At 37.2% G+C, this 18,787-nt stretch overlaps 1 protein-coding gene across 4 annotated transcripts in view; it reads left to right on the forward strand.

The window, feature by feature from the left end:
* The window catches only part of c1ql4a (complement component 1, q subcomponent-like 4), a 43,845-nt gene extending 27,006 nt beyond the window's left edge, over window positions 1-16,839 (forward strand). For all 4 annotated transcript variants that reach the window (XM_067445993.1, XM_067445990.1, XM_067445991.1 and 1 more), the window contains 2 exons: window positions 1-26; window positions 15,602-16,839. The exon at window positions 1-26 is cut by the window's left edge and continues 633 nt beyond it. In XM_067445993.1, coding sequence (XP_067302094.1) covers window positions 1-26; window positions 15,602-15,781 — 206 coding nt within the window. In that variant the 3' untranslated portion in view covers window positions 15,782-16,839. The remainder of the gene's footprint in view (window positions 27-15,601) is intronic.
* Window positions 16,840-18,787: the final 1,948 nt, after the last annotated feature.

Consider the following 18,787-nt stretch of genomic DNA (forward strand, 5'->3'; position numbering starts at 1 on the left):
GGGCAGACCTCAAGAAGAACGGACAGGTAAGGATTTTTCCTTATTTATAAAAAGAGTTTGTGGTTAAAATGAAATCTTCAGCTCAATTGTTTTAAAATATAGTTCACTCGAAAATGATAAATACTTTAATTTTTTACTCACCTTCATGTCCTTCCAAACCTGTCTGACTTTACTTCTCCGGCAAACAAAGAATAAAATATTTTGAAAAATGTTTTTGTCCATACAATGAAAGTCGGTGCAGTCTGAAAAAGCACTGAACATCACTGACTGTCATTGTAAAGACAAAAAAACTTCTTCTTTGTCTTTCACAGAAGAAAAACATGGATAGACTGAAATGACATGAGGATGTGTGAATGATGACACAATTAAAAACATTTGGTGAATAATCCTTTCAACTATGGACATTATGTGTGCAGTCAAATGTAGAAAGTATTCAGTTCACCATATTGGGCTTCACCACTAAGGCCAGCTTCATCCAGAGGAGTCAGAATAGTTCGATTATGAGATTTTCCTATTAAAATTCCTATTATATAACTGATTACTATCGCACTAAACATGGGCACGAATTAGGCGAAGTTGTATTGTTTTGTGAAGCTGAAAAGGCAAAAAAATCGAGATATTAATATTTGTGTGTCCAGACAATCTCAGCTGCATTGCCATATGTTTTGACAATTTAATAACTAAAATAAACACCATATTTACATTTCACTCATCACCTAAAAATGTGTCATGCGACTCAGCATGCCAGAGCTGTCGAGGTGTGGTCTAGTGCCAGTTTGCACATCAGATAAATAATGAATGCATGAAAATTTGACAGTTTCCACACTCAGTCGTTCATTCCCTTGACATTAATTAAATACTGAAGGAAGGAAATGAGCAGTACAAGAAAAGGTTTATCTGCAGTGGTTTTAAGTGACTGTATGACCTTTGTGGATCAAGAAGCATTCTTGCAGCTTTTTATTTGACAGGCAATCGTAACATATTCTTTTATGAACAGTTTTACCCAAGCACACTATAAACTGTTTATTTGTATTTCACTGTGCAATGAAAGCCAAGTGTTTTGTTGTAAAGCTGTATAAAAAGAAACAACCCCTGGCTTAATACAGTGGACCACCCATGAAAGTGATTAGAGTGATAGAAGATTAAATTGGTCCAACCTGTACAGTTTTGTATTGTCATGCAAGTCTGCTTCCTCTGTTAAATCATTCATAACTCTTAGATTGAATCCCCTGCACGCTGTACGTGCCCCCCTTCTATTGCATGTTCATTGATTGCTCATTAATTATCTTTTCGGTCCACTCAATTACGTCCATTTCGAGCACATCAGGTGGCCCTTCTTCACTCTTCTGTAGGGCTGGAAATATAATAGGGAAATGTGCAGGTTAACTGCTCACTACAACAAATAAAATGCAAGTGGAATTATTTGATACCTCCCCAAGCACCTGAAATACAGTCAACAGTCCATTTACGACACAAATCACGATTGTTGTAGCCTATTTGATCTTAAAGAGCTCATAGAATGAGGATTTGCACATCTACTTAATGGAAAGTACAGAGCATGTAAAAGTGAAAAGGATCCTAGATTTTTTGACAGATGCTGAGAGACTGGAATTCTCAGAAGTGTCATCTGAAAGCAGACAATGGTCCACTGGGATTAGGAGGTTTATGTTAATTTGTAAAAGGTTACTTTTGAATGCTGACAAAATGATGTTCAAACAGCCATGTATTGAATATTATAGGCCAGTTTCCTGAGATCACAGCAATTAAAAGGTTTTGAAGTAGAGAATCACCATTGTGCAGTTTTACTCAAGACTGGATGTAGGCTACTGCTACTCTACAAACAAAAACATTGAAGGCTGTATCTTCAACTAAAGGCACTTAAACTAGAGGCTAATTTTTATTAAAACCTATTAATTTTATTTTCTCCTTTTGCCATAGCCTTTGAGGTAGAGCTGCATGATTAAACATTACAAGATCACATTTTCAATTCAAAATTCTACTCATAATTCAGCTGTCCATAACCGTTTGATAAATGAGATCACGCGGGTGAACAAATGCTACTGACCCAGATAGTGTATGTATGAAATCTTTCAGCAAAACCGGTTGTCTTTTCAACATTTCAATATATACTATGGTTAATGTCATAATTAGTGACTCATTGAACACTAATTTAAACAGATTTGTAAACAGATTTTTAAACAAAAATGCTGAGTCATTCAGAAATAAAACAAGAAACTTCATTATTTTTGAGTCTTTATTATTGAGTTCGAAAATGTATTAGCCTAATTCAAATGAATAAATATTTATATTTAGAAGTTCATGTTAATGTTTCAGTGGTCTTGCATACTTACATTTTTTAAAAAGGGTGGAACATTTTCTATAAACTTAATTTATAGGCTATTTTTGCATATTAAAATTTGGATTCACATACTTCTTGCTTCTTACTTTTCGTTTGTTGTATTCTTTTAATTAGACGCAAGAAAAAACTATTTCATAGCCATTGTAAATGTCATGTTACATTAAATAGCCAAATTATCAGGTTTTGTAAATCATAGAAATAAAGAGGTAATGAACTGCGTTGTATTATTGTTTTATGATGTTTCTTGGGGTGCACTTACAATGTTAGAATGCTTTTGACATCAAAAATTATCATAATTTAGAAATAAGACATTTTTCCTACCCTGATTTTAGCCCTCTGTTCTGAACGCTGTGTTTAAACGGACGTGTCTGCTGTGAGACTTCAGTGTAAACGCTTTGATTGGCTAATGTCCTTCCATTTGATATACACTCACCTAAAGGATTATTAGGAAAACCTGTTCAATTTCTCATTAATGCAATAATCTAATCAACCAATCACATGGCAGTTGCTTCAATAAATTAAGGGGTGTGGTCCTGGTCAAGACAATCTCCTGAACTCCAAACTGAATGTCAGAATGGGAAAGAAAGGTGATAGAAGCAATTTTGAGCGTGGCATGGTTGTTGGTGCCAGACGGGTCGGTCTGAGTATTTCACAATCTGCTCAGTTACTCGGATTTTCATGCACAACCATTTCTAGGGTTTACAAAGAATGGTGTGAAAAGGGAAAAACATCTAGTATGCGGCAGTCCTGGTGGGCGAAACGCCCTGTTGATGCTAGAGGTCACAAGAGAATGGGTTGACTGATTCAAGCTGATAGAAGAGCGACTTTGACTGAAATAACCACTCTTTACAACCGAGGTATGCAGCAAAGCATTTGTGAAGCCACAACACGCACAACCTTGAGGCAGATGGGCTAGCAGAAGACCCCACCGGGTACCACTCATCTCCACTACAATTAGAAAAAAAGGCTACAATTTGGATCAGCTCACCAAAATTGGACAGTTGAAGACGGGAAAAATGTTGCCTGTTCTGATGAGTCTCGATTTCTGTTGAGACATTCAGAGTTAGAATTTGGCGTAAACAGAATGAGAACATGGATCCATCATGCCTTGTTACCACTGAGCAGGCTGGTGGTGGTGGTGTAATGGTGTGGGGGATGTTTTCTTTAGGCCACTTAGTGCCAATTGGGCATCGTTTAAATGCCACAGCCTACCTGAGCATTGTTTCTGACCATGTCCATCCCTTTATGGTGGTGATCCTCTGATGGCTACTTCCAGCAGGATAATGCACCATGTCACGAAGCTCTAATCATTTCAAATTGGTTTCTTGAACATGACAATGAGTTCACTGTACTAAAATTGCCCCCACAGTCACCAGATCTCAACCCAATAGAGCATCTTTGGGATGTGGTGGAACGGGAGCTTCGTGCCCTGGATGTGCATCCCACAAATCTCCATCAACTGCAAGATGCTATCCTAACAATATGGGCCAACATTTCTAAAGAATGCTTTCAGCACCTTGTTGAATCAATGCCACTTAGAATTAAGGTAGTTCTGAAGGTGGAAGGGGGTCAAACACAGTATTAGTATGGTTTTCCTAATAATCCTTTAGGTGAGTGTAGTATTACTCTCTTTTTTTAGCACATTTTTACTATTACAGCTCTCGTGGTTAACTAATCTTGAAAAGTGTTGCATTACATTTAGATCAATGGCATTATATTAATTATATTGTGGCATGAAAGGTTGCAGAGATGATCATTGCAGCCGATCACAGACACATGTTGAGCGCATACATGAATCGGTGGGCGGGGCTAAACAGGCCATTGCTCTTCTGCTGAAGCGGTGCTTGACTCCATTTGATGACATACATTCCCACTTTGAAAAAATTTGTTGTTTTTCACACTCAATCCACACTGTCATTTGCTGGGCCTGGTGTCATTAAAAGCTTTTACTGAACTAACAAGGATGTTTTCAGTTCTGAAACTTACAGGATATTCTTATAGTATGATGACCTCTTATATGTCAAACGCTCAAGGAAAATTTGATTTCTCAGTTCATGACCCCTTTAAAACAGTCAAAAATAATTTTATATTGACATTGCATATGTTAGTAGACTAATAAAACTAGTGAGAAAGTGTTTTAAAAGGTAGGTTAGGCAATTTTCAGAGAGGCTATAGCAATAGCGAGCTAGCTTTTGAAAGCAACAGATGCTACCCTCCCTTCAAAGCCACTCCTCCTTCAGATCACATGAACGCATAAAGCAGGGAGCAAACAAAAGCTTATGAGAGACAGCTTTACACCTCACATCTCAAAGCACATAACATTACATAAACAACTTAAAGAGCAGTGTCCTGTACTACCTGACTGCTGCAGATCGTAATTTTCAAAGATGCCGTTTATTCCGGTTTTAGTCACGTGACTTCACCCCGTCAGTCACATCAAGTGCAATTTACAGGCACACGGAAAGATTCAGGAGCAGTTATCTTTATTCATACAATCTGGAAGTTCAGAATTACTATGGTAATTGCATGTTTTACACAGTTTATACGGCTAAGTAAATCGCCGTTTTGATATTCGCTGCTACACGCGCACACAGACGCTGCCGTGCAAGCCCTAAAGCCAGATCATTTTCACTTGCGTCCTTACAATGTTTGGTCAATTATATGTTTTTTAAGGCCAGCCTATTTGAAAATTGAAGCAATTTTAGACCATTGGATGTGTTATGTTGAACTAATGCCTGACATATTGTGACACGAACACTTATACAGACAATAGCTTGCAAATCACGTGACGATCGAGCACAAAAACTCGTCAACGTGTCATGTGATTTATCACTAAAGTAGCTTAAAAAAATCAACCGTTATAGCAAAGATTTGTCTACCTTTGAAGTAACCAAACCACAGCTGCATAATTAATAGAGACTGTATGACTAATTTACACACACACACACACACACACACACACACACACACACACACACACACACACACACACACACACACACACACACACACACACACACACACACACACACACACAATCACTCTCTCATTAATGCATTGTACAGAAAACAGAAAGGTTACGACCCATTGACAATAACTGCTGAAAGTGAGCCGTTTCCTTTTATTTTAAAAATCACAAAGAAATGCAATTTTTCATTAGCAAAAAAGAGCAAAATAATTGTTCATTAATCGTAATCAAAGTAAAATGTTCAATTATTCAAGATTTTGATTTTAGTTCAGATTGTTCCAGCCCTACATTTAGACCACAACTTAGTGAGTGCTATCAGGATGTGAAGAAACTGTCAACCAGCATAACAAAAAAAAATCTAGAACAAATCATCTACCCTGCCTTTAAAGAAAATCACATATTTAAAAGTAGCATTAAAACAGCACTAACAGTACCTATAGTTGAAGAAACACCACAGCTATGTCATTTTACAGCAGAAACTGTAGGAATAAAACCAAAATAGAAAAAATAAGCAGTGAAATATACTATAGTTTTTATCCTTCGTCTTGAAAATAAGTTTTGACACAGTCATCTCGCATCTTCATTGTGGAGGCCATGTTCAATATGGCACCCCAGTGGGCGGCCCACAAGCTCAAGTGCACAAGTGAATTGTGAGACAGACTGAGAGAAGGACGCAAGGGTAGCCATGACAGTTAAGAGTATGTCAGAATCACCCAGGCTGGTTGACAGAAAGATCAGGGAAGGAAAGGAAGATAGATGACTTAATAGAAAGCTGCAGACAGTGGGCAGAAAGACAAGATTTCTGGGAGGTTTATACTCACGGACCAAAATGAATACAGAGCTATAGACAGATGTAGAAGTGCCAAACATGTCATGGCTTGACAGGTTAACAAGACGACTTAAAGATAAAAAAAGACCAGATCCTGACATTAGTTTGCTAATAATGACTGTCTGTGAATGTTAGGGTGCTAATTAAGAGGGGGTAAAAAGTATCTCAGGTATGCTCTTGAGAGCAGCATGCACGTTGCTGTACCTGGTTGCAGGCCCGTGTGACCATCTGGCTGATCATTGTTTGTGCGGTGGTTTTGACAGCTATAGTGAAAGCTGGTCTCTTGATACTGACTGGTGCAGTTGTGATAGTCTTCTCGTTGTCGGACCTCAGACATGCAAGGCTAAAGTGCCCTTTGGAACTGCCTGAAATGGAGAGGATGTGGGTAGAAAATCATGCAAGTCACAGGTCAGCAGGATCAAAAACGAAACAGTCTTTCATATCATTTGAATCTTTCCTAGTGAGACTTCAATTACAGGACGTTTTCTTGATTTCACAGAAAAAAAATACCTATAATGTTTTTTTTAAAGAATAGATTAATTATATTTTTGTCTATTTTTGACTTTGCTATGCTGGGTTTTTCCCATATCCAAATTTTTAAACATCTATATTTTTATAAACTTGTTAAATGAAGGAAGTTTTACATCAAATGTATGTGTATAATGTAATTTACATGGAAATTGTATGCATTTATATATATACATACAGGTCCTTCTAAAAAAAAATAGCATATGTGATAAAAGTTCACTATTTTCCATAATGTAATGAGAAAAATTAAACTTTCATATATTTTAGATTCATTGCACACCAACTGAAATATTTCAGATCTTTTATTGTTTTAATACTGATGATTTTGGCATACAGCTCATGAAAACACAAAAGGCCTATCTCAAAAAAATAGCATATTTCATCCGACCAATAAAAGAAAAGTGTTTTTAATACAAAAAAAGTCAACCTTCAAATAATTATGTTCAGTTATGCACTCAATACTTGGTCAGGAATCCTTTTGCAGAAATGACTGCTTCAATGCGGCGTAGCATGGAGGCGATCAGCCTGTGGCATTGCTGAGGTGTTATGGAGGCCCAGGATGCTTCGATAGCGGCCTTAAGCTCATCCAGAGTGTTGGGTCTTGCGTCTCTCAACTTTCTCTTCACAATATCCCACAGATTCTCTATGGGGTTCAGGTCAGGAGAGTTGGCAGGCCAATTGAGCACAGTAATACCATGGTCAGTAAACCATTTACCAGTGGTTTTGGCACTGTGAGCAGGTGCCAGGTCGTGCTGAAAAACGAAATCATCTGCATAAAGCTTTTCAGCAGATGGAAGCATGAAGTGCTCCAAAATCTCCTGATAGCTAGCTGCATTGACCCTGCCATTGATAAAGCACAGTGGACCAACACCAGCAGCTGACATGGCACCCCAGACCATCACTGACTGTGGGTACCTGACACTGGACTTCAGGCATTTTGGCATTTCCTTCTCCCCAGTCTTCCTCCAGACTCTGGCACCTTGATTTCCGAATGACATGCAAAATTTGCTTTCATCCAAAAAAAGTACTTTGGACCACTGAGCAACAGTCCAGTGTTGCTTCTCTGTAGCCCAAAAGTGGCTTGACCTGGGGAATGCGGCACCTGTAGCCCATTTCCTGCACACGCCTGTTCACGATGGCTCTGGATGTTTCTACTCCAGACTCAGTCCACTGCTTCCGCAGGTCCCCCAAGGTCTGGAATCGGTCCTTCTCCACAATCTTCCTCAGGGTCCGGTCACCTCTTCTCGTTGTGCAGTGTTTTTTGCCACACTTTTTCCTTCCCACAGACCTCCCACTGAGGTGCCTTGATACAGCACTCTGGGAACAGCCTATTCGTTCAGAAATTTCTTTCTCGCTTGAGGGTGTCAATGATGGCCTTCTGGACAGCAGTCAGGTCGGCAGTCTTACCCATGATTGCGGTTTTGAGTAATGAACCAGGCTGGGAGTTTTTAAAAGCCTCAGGAATCTTTTGCAGGTGTTTAGAGTTAATTAGTTGATTCAGTTGATTAGGTTAATAGCTCGTTTAGAGAACCTTTTCATGATATGCTAATTTTTTGAGATAGGAATTTTGGGTTTTCATGAGCTGTATGCCAAAATCATCAGTATTAAAACAATAAAAGACCTGAAATATTTCAGTTGGTGTGCAATGAATCTAAAATATATCAAAGTTTAATTTTTATCATTACATTATGGAAAATAATGAACTTTATCACATATGCTAATTTTTTGAGAAGGACCATATATATATTGTCATATATATATTGGCACTTGTCACTAATTAATTTAGAATATAATTTCAACATTAATTGACTACTACCAATTTGTGTTAGCAAGTCCAAGGTTTATGCAATTTATATGAGAAATGTTTAACACAGATAATGAGATGTAACGAAAATAGATTTTTCAAGATTTTTTAAAATGTCCCATTAATTAAACGGTGACCCATATTTCAGTTTGTGCTTTTGTTCATTTGTATTTAAAAAGCATTCACACTCTTTTAAGGACACCAATATATCACAGTAGATGAAGATGGAATTTTGAGGAATGTTACAATATTTAATATTTCAGTAACAGATGGAAAGGATTAGTGATGTGATCATAATAGTGCCCTCTTCAATATTTAATGAGGTCATCTTAATTTTTCTTGTAATTAATTTGGTATATTGCCCACTGAAGGATTTCATCACTGTGCATTTAGTCACTGTATCACAGCACCTGCTACAGCCGAAGGGAATTTATACGAGGGGAATAATTTTTTTTACCTGTCAGGGTCGTTAGGGTCAGAAACTGCACATCATTTAATAATAACTTCTAATTATTATGCTGTACAAATCTGCAGTCTGATGAACTAACTGCATAAAGTCCTATAAACATATGGAGAGATTTGTTAAAAGGATGTGATGCTGCAGCATTATTGTTGGCGCTTTTATTGTGCTTGTTGAGTAATGTGTTGTTTGCCTTAATGCTAATGTGAGTCAAAATATGACACCAGGGTCGTACGTCATCTCTGATTTAGAAGCAACATGTCTTCTTCCTCATCATTAACATGCCGTTAATCTTTTAATTTATGGTTGATGTATACATTCCTGAAACCTTAGACTGAACCTTCGTTCAAAGTGGACTAATCTACACTCCGTCCTCTCTGTTGCTTAATCGTTCCACCATTCTTTTTCTTCCCTTTTTTCAGCTGTCACATGCTCTTTTAATAGACCTCCAAAAGGTCGAGCTCTTTCACACGCTAGTGTTAAAAATGCCATGGCCTGTCTGTTAATGACCAGTACCTGCTCTAATAAATGTCTTCTGGTGCAGTGACATGTACATAGTCCACAGTAATATAATGAGTGTCTTTGGTAGTCTCTAATTGTAGTAATCTCTAATTGCACAGCCTCTAATTGCCAAATAGTTTTAAGGGAAATCTTTTGAACTGAATAAAAATGATTGGAGTAAAATGCATATGTGATACACTCATTAAATCCCGCCTGGGGTCACTTGTTAAAGCGATAGTTTAACCAAAAATGTATAATTTATTCACCTCATGTAGTTACAAATCTGAATGAGTTACTTTATTCCAAAACACAGAAGATGTATATATATATATATTACACGGGTGTTTTTTTTTGTTTATACAGTGGCAGTCAGTGAGGTCCAGCGTTCTTCAAAAATATCTTTGATAACACTTTACAATTAGGTTCCATGAGCTAACAGTGGAAAATACTTCTAAAACATTTATTATGCTTAGCTAATGTTCATTTCAACATTCAAAATGAAAAGTTATATGTTAATATTATTTAATGGACCCGAGCTAACATGAACTAACAACATTACATGGAACTAAACCTAATCTTAACCCTAATAAGTACATCTAGTTAATTATGATTAATCATTGCTTAAAGGGAGTTCAAAATATGATGTTTATCTACCCCAGGGCATCCAAGATGTAGGTGTGTTTGTGTCTTCAGTAGAACACAAATGAAGATTTTTAACTCCAACTGTTGCTTGTACAATGCATGTCAATGGGATCTAATTAGAATTAGACCCCATTGACATGCATTTTACGGGCAACGGTTGGAGTTAAAAATCTTCATTTGTGTTCTACTGAAGAAAAACACACCTACATCTTGGATGCCCTGGGGGTAAGCAGATGAACATCAAATTTTCATTTTTGGGTGAACTATCCCTTTAAATGTTAAATTACACTGTAATACGGACACCTTAATACAAAGTGTAACTGCTCATTGTTAGTAATGATTAGTTAATGCATTAACCAATGGGACCTTAACTAAAGTGTTACCATATCTTCTCTTGGGTTATACTGATTTTGAATGAGGTGAACATTTCATTTGAGGTGAACTAACCCTTTAATCAGCTGGTTATATTCAAACACTGATTAAACCTATGGTTGCAGAGCTTGTAACGGGTGTTATAGTGTGCACCATTAGTATGCAATGCCACACTCATACAGTAGGCCAATTAAGCATAACTCTCAGAAGAAGCCAAACAAATTATATTCTCCCTTTGAGGTAAAAAGGAGCTATTCAATAAATGTTCAAGTTTTTTTTCTTGCTTTAGTCTTTTCCCTCCCCTCCCATGTGCTTGGTCCCTTAGGTAAGTTTAAGAGCTAGTTTTCCATTGTCTCCGCTCTAAGAGGTCTGTATATCACCAAGAATGAATCCTGTCATTTTTATTACCGCTGGAGCACGGCACCACTGATAAAAAACAAGACTTCATATACCCTTGCATCTCGCCGCTCTCACAAAATAGCCTTGCTTGATCAGTCTGTTATCTTAACCTCCCCCTCCTGTTTTCTCCTTCAACTCTTGTCTTTCTCCTAGCCCTCGCCTCCGCTTATGTATAAAATCCTGCCGCAGAAGTGCCCCCCTTTATCCTTTCCCTCCCTGTAATGAAAAGGCCTGGCAGAACAAGCCCCCAGCAGGCCCGAGGGTCCCCGCTCGCAGCCGGCAGTAAGATCAAGTCAGCGTGGCGTTTCACAAGTAGTCGGCTCCCATGTCAATATCCATCTCCAGTGCAGTCAACGGTAATCCTAAAATGCCTCTCTCCCTCTCCCTCTAAGACAAGCTTTCATATCACTTACATTTGATAAATGCCGGGAAGCATCTAACAAGCGTGCTTTGCGGGAGATGTCTAAACCCCGGGTGCTCAAATATGGTGTAACTGATCCCAAAAAATACAAGATGTGAATCAATGGAAGCGGAGAAATGTCTTAAACGGTCTTCGCCGGATGGCTGCTAATTAAAGTGACCGCTTGCGTTGTCGTATTGAACATTGGGGTATGCCAGAGGGAGATACTGCCCCTTTGCCCACTTAGCCAAAATAATGAGGAGAATGGCATACGCTTTGCGTCAATAGGGAGAGGAGGCCAGGTCGGCACTGTCAGACGAGGAATGATGCATGTGCCATATTGACCACCTCAATATTGTGGCTTTTTTTGATCTCAATGAGAAAATGTACATTTTTCTAAGTCATTCTGTCTTTGCAGTGAAGGGAATTCCAAATATTTTTGGTCTTCTATGAAGAAAACATCATTGTTGCACTGATCGGTATTCAGTGACACATTCCATTTACAGCTTTCAATACTTTATATAGATTATTGGCTTGCTTAGATGACTATATCATAGACTGTGGCTGTTAGATCTGAATGTGAAAGATTGTGTTGCTGTTTCAGGGGTCAGTTTTTATATGAGATATAGTTGAAAAACGGGTTTCTCAAGGGACTGGTAACCTAACATAACTGTTTGAGTCAGGCTGCACATAAACAAGCTAAAAGGCTTCTCACATCACACCTCAACACAACAAATATCTTCAGGTGAAATAATGCTTTTTACAGAACTAAACATTGTCATATTTTGAATCATATTCACACTTTTCAACTTGGATGTTTAATAAAACTACAGATCTACACTATATTGCCAAAAGTATTGGGACACCCCTCTAATTAGAAATCACTTCTATGGCCACAGGCATATACAATCAAGCACCTAGGCATGCAGACTGCTTCTACAAACATTTGTAAAAGAATGGATCACTCTCAGGAGCTCAGTGAATTCACGTGCGGTACCGTGATAGGTTGCCATCTGTGCGATAAGTCTAATATTCCACAGTTAAGTTAGTGGTATTACAACAAAGAGAAAAGCAATTGGGAAAAACAGCAACTCAGCCACGAAGAGGTAGACCATCTAGAACGCTGAGGCACACAGTGCGCAGAAGCTGGCAACTTTTTTTCAGAGTCAATACAGACCTCCAAACTGTGTGTGGCCTTCAGATTGGCTCAAGAACAGTGCATATAGAGAGCTTCACAGAATGGGTTTCCATTGTTTTTCAGGAGTTGGGCATGGCCCCTTATAGTTCCAGTGAGAGGAACTCTCAATGCTTCAGCATACCGATACATTTTGGACAATTTCATGCTCCCAACTTATTGGGAACAGTTTGGGGATAACTGCCAACATAACTGTGCACCAGTGCACAAAGCAAGGTCCATAAAGACATGGATGAGCGAGTTTGGTGTGGAGGAATTGGACTGGCCCAAACAGAGTCCAGACCTCAACCCGATAGCATACCTTTGGGATGAATTAGAGCGGAGACTGCAATCCAGGACTTCTTATCCAACATCAGTGCCTGACCTCACAAATGTACTTCTAAAAGAATGGTCAAAAATTCCCATAAACGCATTCCTAAACCTTAAAAAATGTAATAGTTAAACTATTAAATTAGTTAAAATTACTATTTTAAAAAAGAAAATAAATTTGTGACCTTTTAATGAGAAAAAAGTAATAAAAAAAAATATTATAGCAATCATTATGATTTAATTAATAGATTTTTTTTTACAATAATTGAATATTTTACTATAATATTTTTACTACTATTTATTGAATATACATTTTTATGATTAAATATTCATAGTGGATGTTATGCTTTTTACTGTTGTAAGGCAAAATAAAACTATTAAAAATCAGTTCTGCATTATCATTTTTGAATACTTAATAACTGATGTAAATGCAATATTGGTTGATCATTATTTATTTATTTTATCTGCAAATAAAGTCTCTGCACGACTCATGAAAATTTGGAGGTGTCAAATTACAAATGACAAATATCTATCACTGCTATGCAAAATCAATTTAAAACTGCTATATTTGTCATACAGTGCATTGTAAACCTCCCTAACATTATTATACAGATTGGTATTCAATAACGCATCTAAATGGCGGTAGTCTCCACTCAGGAACATTGTGCGGATGTTGACAGTATCTTGATGGTAATGAAGTAGGGTTATTAGATTATGGATATGGGAGGGAGTTTATCTTTGTCTGGGGTCAGTGTGTTTTATGTGGGCTGTGGTTGTGGGTGATTCTCAAGGGAATAACACGGCCAATAAAACAAGAGGCATTTAAGTGAGTGATGGCGTGTTGTATGAGAATGTTTACTGACACCGTGCATATCGTTGTCATTTTTTTTTCTCCCTAGGATAGACTCGCTCCGTATGTTTAGGAAACCTGACAGAGATTGAGTGGCTATAACACGGCTGAGCAAAATGCCTGACAATCACTGTCGGTCACCTGACACCTGTCTGCTATAGGAGCGTACGCATCTTTTCCATTTAGAATACTTGAGCATAGATCAGATACTAAAAAAAATTACATTAAAGTACCACACAGCTAATGTCTTGTCATGTTGCAAGGGTATGAAATAGTGTATAGAAACAGTTTCTTTTTATCGAAATGCTTGGTCCTTTTTAATTGCATCTCTGTGCAGGAATGTGCGTCTGTCTGACCACATGACTAATCTCAATTTAAAATGTTAACAAACAAGTTTCAGATCCACTGCTGGGAGTCAATACGGCTGATCTCTCAAGCTGAATTTAAATGAGTCCATGTCTCCAGTAAACATCTCCAGTCTCATTGCGGTTTGTGTGATACGTGCGCTTGTGATTAAATTCAACAGGTCAATACGAGGAAGGGCTATGGTACAGTTTTAGCATCACCCATATAGGTGTAGCCACACGATCCTACAGTAACTAAGAGAGAGTGTGGCTGCTTTCTCAATTGAGGTGGAGGTCAGCAGGTTATCTGCAGCTTCATCCATTTAACCCGACCAGCCCCTGTCAGAGTATCATTTAATAATGACTCCAGTCCATTGCCATAGAGATGATAAAACATGGCCTTTCGTGTCAAGAGAGCATCTTTATGTAAATGTATCTGTTTAGTTCTGTATTTTTAATGCTTTTTAGTCTTTTCGTTAGTGTTACCTCCACAGCCTCATCAGCACCACTTAATTCACATTTACCAGAAATGTGTTCCTTTCACATTTAGGATTATCATTAATATGAATATATGAATTCAGTTATAAAATTTAGTAAAATAATTAATCATTTCTGTCTCTTAAATACATATATTTTAATATTTATACATCTGTACATTCTTTTTTAATTATTAATATGTTCAAATATAAATGCGTATCTATTTTTCCCCCCTATAGGTTTAACAAATCTAAATCTTTCCAAGCTTTGCATTTACAGTCAAACCAACATTTATTCAGACAGCATTTCTCACATTATCAGTTTATTCGTGATAGTTTAGAAAATGGTAATGAAATATGACAAACTCAGAGTGTCAGAACAAATTCATCTTGATAATGTCAGATAACCTAATAAACCAATCAGCTGTCAGTTGTTAAATTTAAGTACACAATTAGATAATACCAATTTAGGTTGCCAAGCAGTGCTTCATTTTGGTTAAAGAAAAAACATGTTCGGGTCAGTGTCTGAATAAATTTGGTTCCAAATTTTACTGGTAGTCCACTGTATGAATAATTTCGGGGTATAAAATGTCACAGTTTACTTTATTTTGCTATCCTCACGTACATAAATGTCCTGCACCCACTAGCTAAAAATATATCTGGTGTCTGAATCTTTTTTGGTTTGACTCCGACTCATTAATTTCTTCTTTCATATATAATGAAAATGTCACTGAATGCAGTCTGCGCTTATTTATAATAAATTTCACCATCTGAACTTCTTGTTTTACCATGGCCATTTTTTGCAATTCAATGTTTAGATCTCACTTGTTGAATATGCATTTCTAAGTAACGATTTTTTTTTTCAGAGTATCCGAGTAGTAGATGTGTTTGTGAAGCATTCAATTGCAATGGCAGGTTCAAATCCCACCTGTTTAAAATCATTTTAAACACTTCAAATGTCACACTTTTATGTTGTTGTGCTCAAGTCTTGTTTTGCTGTTTGGTCTAATGACTATCATTAAATTATTATAGGTACGTTTAGTGCTTCATCTACATTTCTGTATCATTCAAGTATACTGGAATGTTGGGAAGATAATCTGTAAATTGTTGCAATCGCGCCGTGTCCTTCCTCTAACCGTGGCTTCATTTCTCCTGTGTGTGACAGGTGAGGGCCAGCGCTATCGCCCAGGATGCTGATCAGAATTATGACTACGCCTCCAACAGTGTGATCCTGCATTTAGACGTGGGAGATGAAGTCTGTGTGCAGCTGGACGGAGGAAAAGTCCATGGAGGAAACACCAACAAATACAGCACATTCTCCGGCTTTCTCATCTATGCTGACTGACCTGCTCGTGATGCTGCTCTACACACTCAGATGTACTGTGTACACACACACACACACACACACACACACACACAGTTACCTTCACACACTGAACAGGCTTGAAAGAAATGGACATGGTTTATATTGAGTAGAAGGGCTTCAAAGATATGATGGCAACCAATTCCTTTCATACAGCAGATTTCCAACACGCTGTTTGTATGTATAAATTATAACTGACATTATACACTGCTCCCAAACGTAAATTAAAACGCATATAAATATATGTCTATATCTATCCTGGACAGTCACACACTCATATTTTAATGTGTGTACTTGTTGGTGTGCTTGTCTCCATTTTGTGTGTCAATCAAAACCTTGAGATTCCAAGTCACTCCCTATAGTCGACATGCTTTATGTTGAGCTGAGCTGCATTTACACATGGCTAGACTTGAAACAAAATCAGTATGTAAATGTACTTTTCATTCACTAAATGCAGTCGTAGCTCATTACAGGCACGCACATATGTGTGCGCACACAGAGCAGGGCTGGTGATTAATCCAAGTCCTCTTGTTCAATTAATTTGACTTAAAGTAACTGTTTTGGCTGTCAGTGTGGAATTGGAAATATGGCTCATAACAGCCACACAAATTGATTTCCTATCATTCTACCGAATAGGGCCCAGACCAAAAGTCTATATATTGATTTAGGCATTAGACTCTTCAATATTCAAATTTAAACCAATACAATGTGCGAGCGCAATATGTTTTAATCACATAAATAAATGTGATATTTAACACTATTTAAAGGGGAGGATGTTGTACCCCTCTCTGTAAGTCTAAGTCAAATATAAACCAATACAATGTGCGAGCACAATAGGTTTTAATCACATAAATAAATGTGATATTTAACACAATTTAAAGGGGAAGATGTACCCCTCTCTAAGTCTAATAATACATATTGCAATGTAAATCAAAATATTCCACTTCTGACAATGATTTATTCTTTTATATCTTATTAGCATTATGTTATAGAATTATTTATATAGAGATTGTAGATTTATTGCGTGAGTACTATATGAAAAGTCCTAGAAATTAATTTATTATATATATATATATATATATATATATATATATATATATATATATATATATATATATATATATATATATATAATAAAAAATGTAACATTGCTGCTTCACATTTAAGAGGTCAAAACTCATTAACAGTGATCAATACGTTTCTATGTATTATGTTTTATTATATGTTTTTATAGAGGTTATACATTTATAAATCAAGCTTATATATTTTTCTGTGTCCAATAAGGTTGCTATTTTTTTGAGAAATGAGGCCAAAGGTTTGAAATGTTTGAAAGGTAATTCTATTATGTTTCCTCAAACATTTTTAATGCAGATTCTAAATTTAGTAGCACTTTATTTTGCAGTCCTGTTCTGCATGTACTACTATGTACTACTAATTAATTAATTAATATAACTGGGTAATAACTAGGTGCTAACCCTTAACCTAACTTAAACCCATGTAGTTACCTAAATTAACCAGTGCATTCTTAGGTAACTACACTGTAAGTACAAGTACAGTAAAATAAAGTGCAACTCTAAATTTTGTTGTAATTTTAGTAAATTCATAGCCTGTAATGATAAATCTTTGTAAGAAATGCAGAATGAAGTAGTTGTCGATACAAGTCAAGCCATGTGCAAATACACTGTAATAAAAAATATACAAATAACATGTCAAACGTCAAAAACATTCCCTATTCACAAACAATTGAATAATAATAAATCATATTCAAATATCTCTGCCTCGTTTTTATGTAACATTTGTGTAACAACTGACTATTCAGAAACCTTGCAACATGTTAGGTGAATACTAACATTATGAATATGGCTAACATTTACGTCATGCTAAATTGTTCTCTGCTATAAACAATTTGGAGGAGAAAAAAAAGTCTGAATCAGAGACACGTTTAGCAGAGAATGAAAATTCAGTCTTTTAGAGGGAAAAAAAGAAAAGAAGAACAAGCTAAACAAGAACACCGACATGAACGATACTTGGATTCTACCTCGGCATGTCAGGGCTAAAATGAGGGGAGAAACCTTTAATTAAAAGTGAGAGGTAATGACATTCCGGCCTTAAGGCTTTGGTGAATCTGTAGCCTGTGGGAATATGTGGGGGATCTCAGCGTGTCCGCGGCCAGCCTCCTCGCGCTCTCCTGCCAGATTCCAGTTGAAAGTTAATTGGACGGGGAGAGGTCTGAGGCGGCCTGTGCTGAGGCCCATTAGTGATTCCCCTGTCGAATGCAGAGCCACGAGGATCACAGACTCACAAATAGGCAGATTAAAATAATCAATACACTTCACTTGCCTCCAACACATTCGCACAAGTGCGCGTAGAAACAGACCTGCATGCACATCCACACACAAATCCGCGCAAAATGAATTCAGTAATTAGTAGAGGACCTATTCACCACTGGTGTGTGATACTTTTGCTCTCTGGCTCTCACTCCGAGAGTGTGTGTGCCGTCTAATGAGGGGGGAATAGTTCTGACTGGTGCCGAGCCGAGAGACAGAAAAGGTCAGGGAGCTGTTGACGGGCTTGTCTTGGCACACAATGCATCATGGGGGTATTTCAGCACACCCAAACAAACCCTTGGATTACAAACACATCTTAAATGATGTTCTTTTAACTAAATTTAAAAAAAATAAGTTATTTTTTCAATAGAGGTATATGATCCAATATAAAGACGTGTAGCAGGGGTACAGACTTTTGCAAGGCCTGTATAAACGATGTCATTGTACAAATAAACATATGGTCATTAAGATACACTAATGTGTTAAATGTTTATTTTACACTGGTCAAAAAAATAAGGGAAGGCTGGAGAGGGGACAGCAAGACAATCCTCCAAAAAGGGAATGATTTTGCAGGTGGTGGACATAGACAATTGTTCTCTCCTTGACTGATTTGTCTTTAGTTTTGTGTTTTGTTAGGGTCCTTGTCACTGTATGCAGCTTG

This window comes from Pseudorasbora parva, chromosome 6, assembly GCF_024679245.1.
Source record: "Pseudorasbora parva isolate DD20220531a chromosome 6, ASM2467924v1, whole genome shotgun sequence".
Lineage (NCBI taxonomy): Eukaryota > Metazoa > Chordata > Actinopteri > Cypriniformes > Gobionidae > Pseudorasbora > Pseudorasbora parva.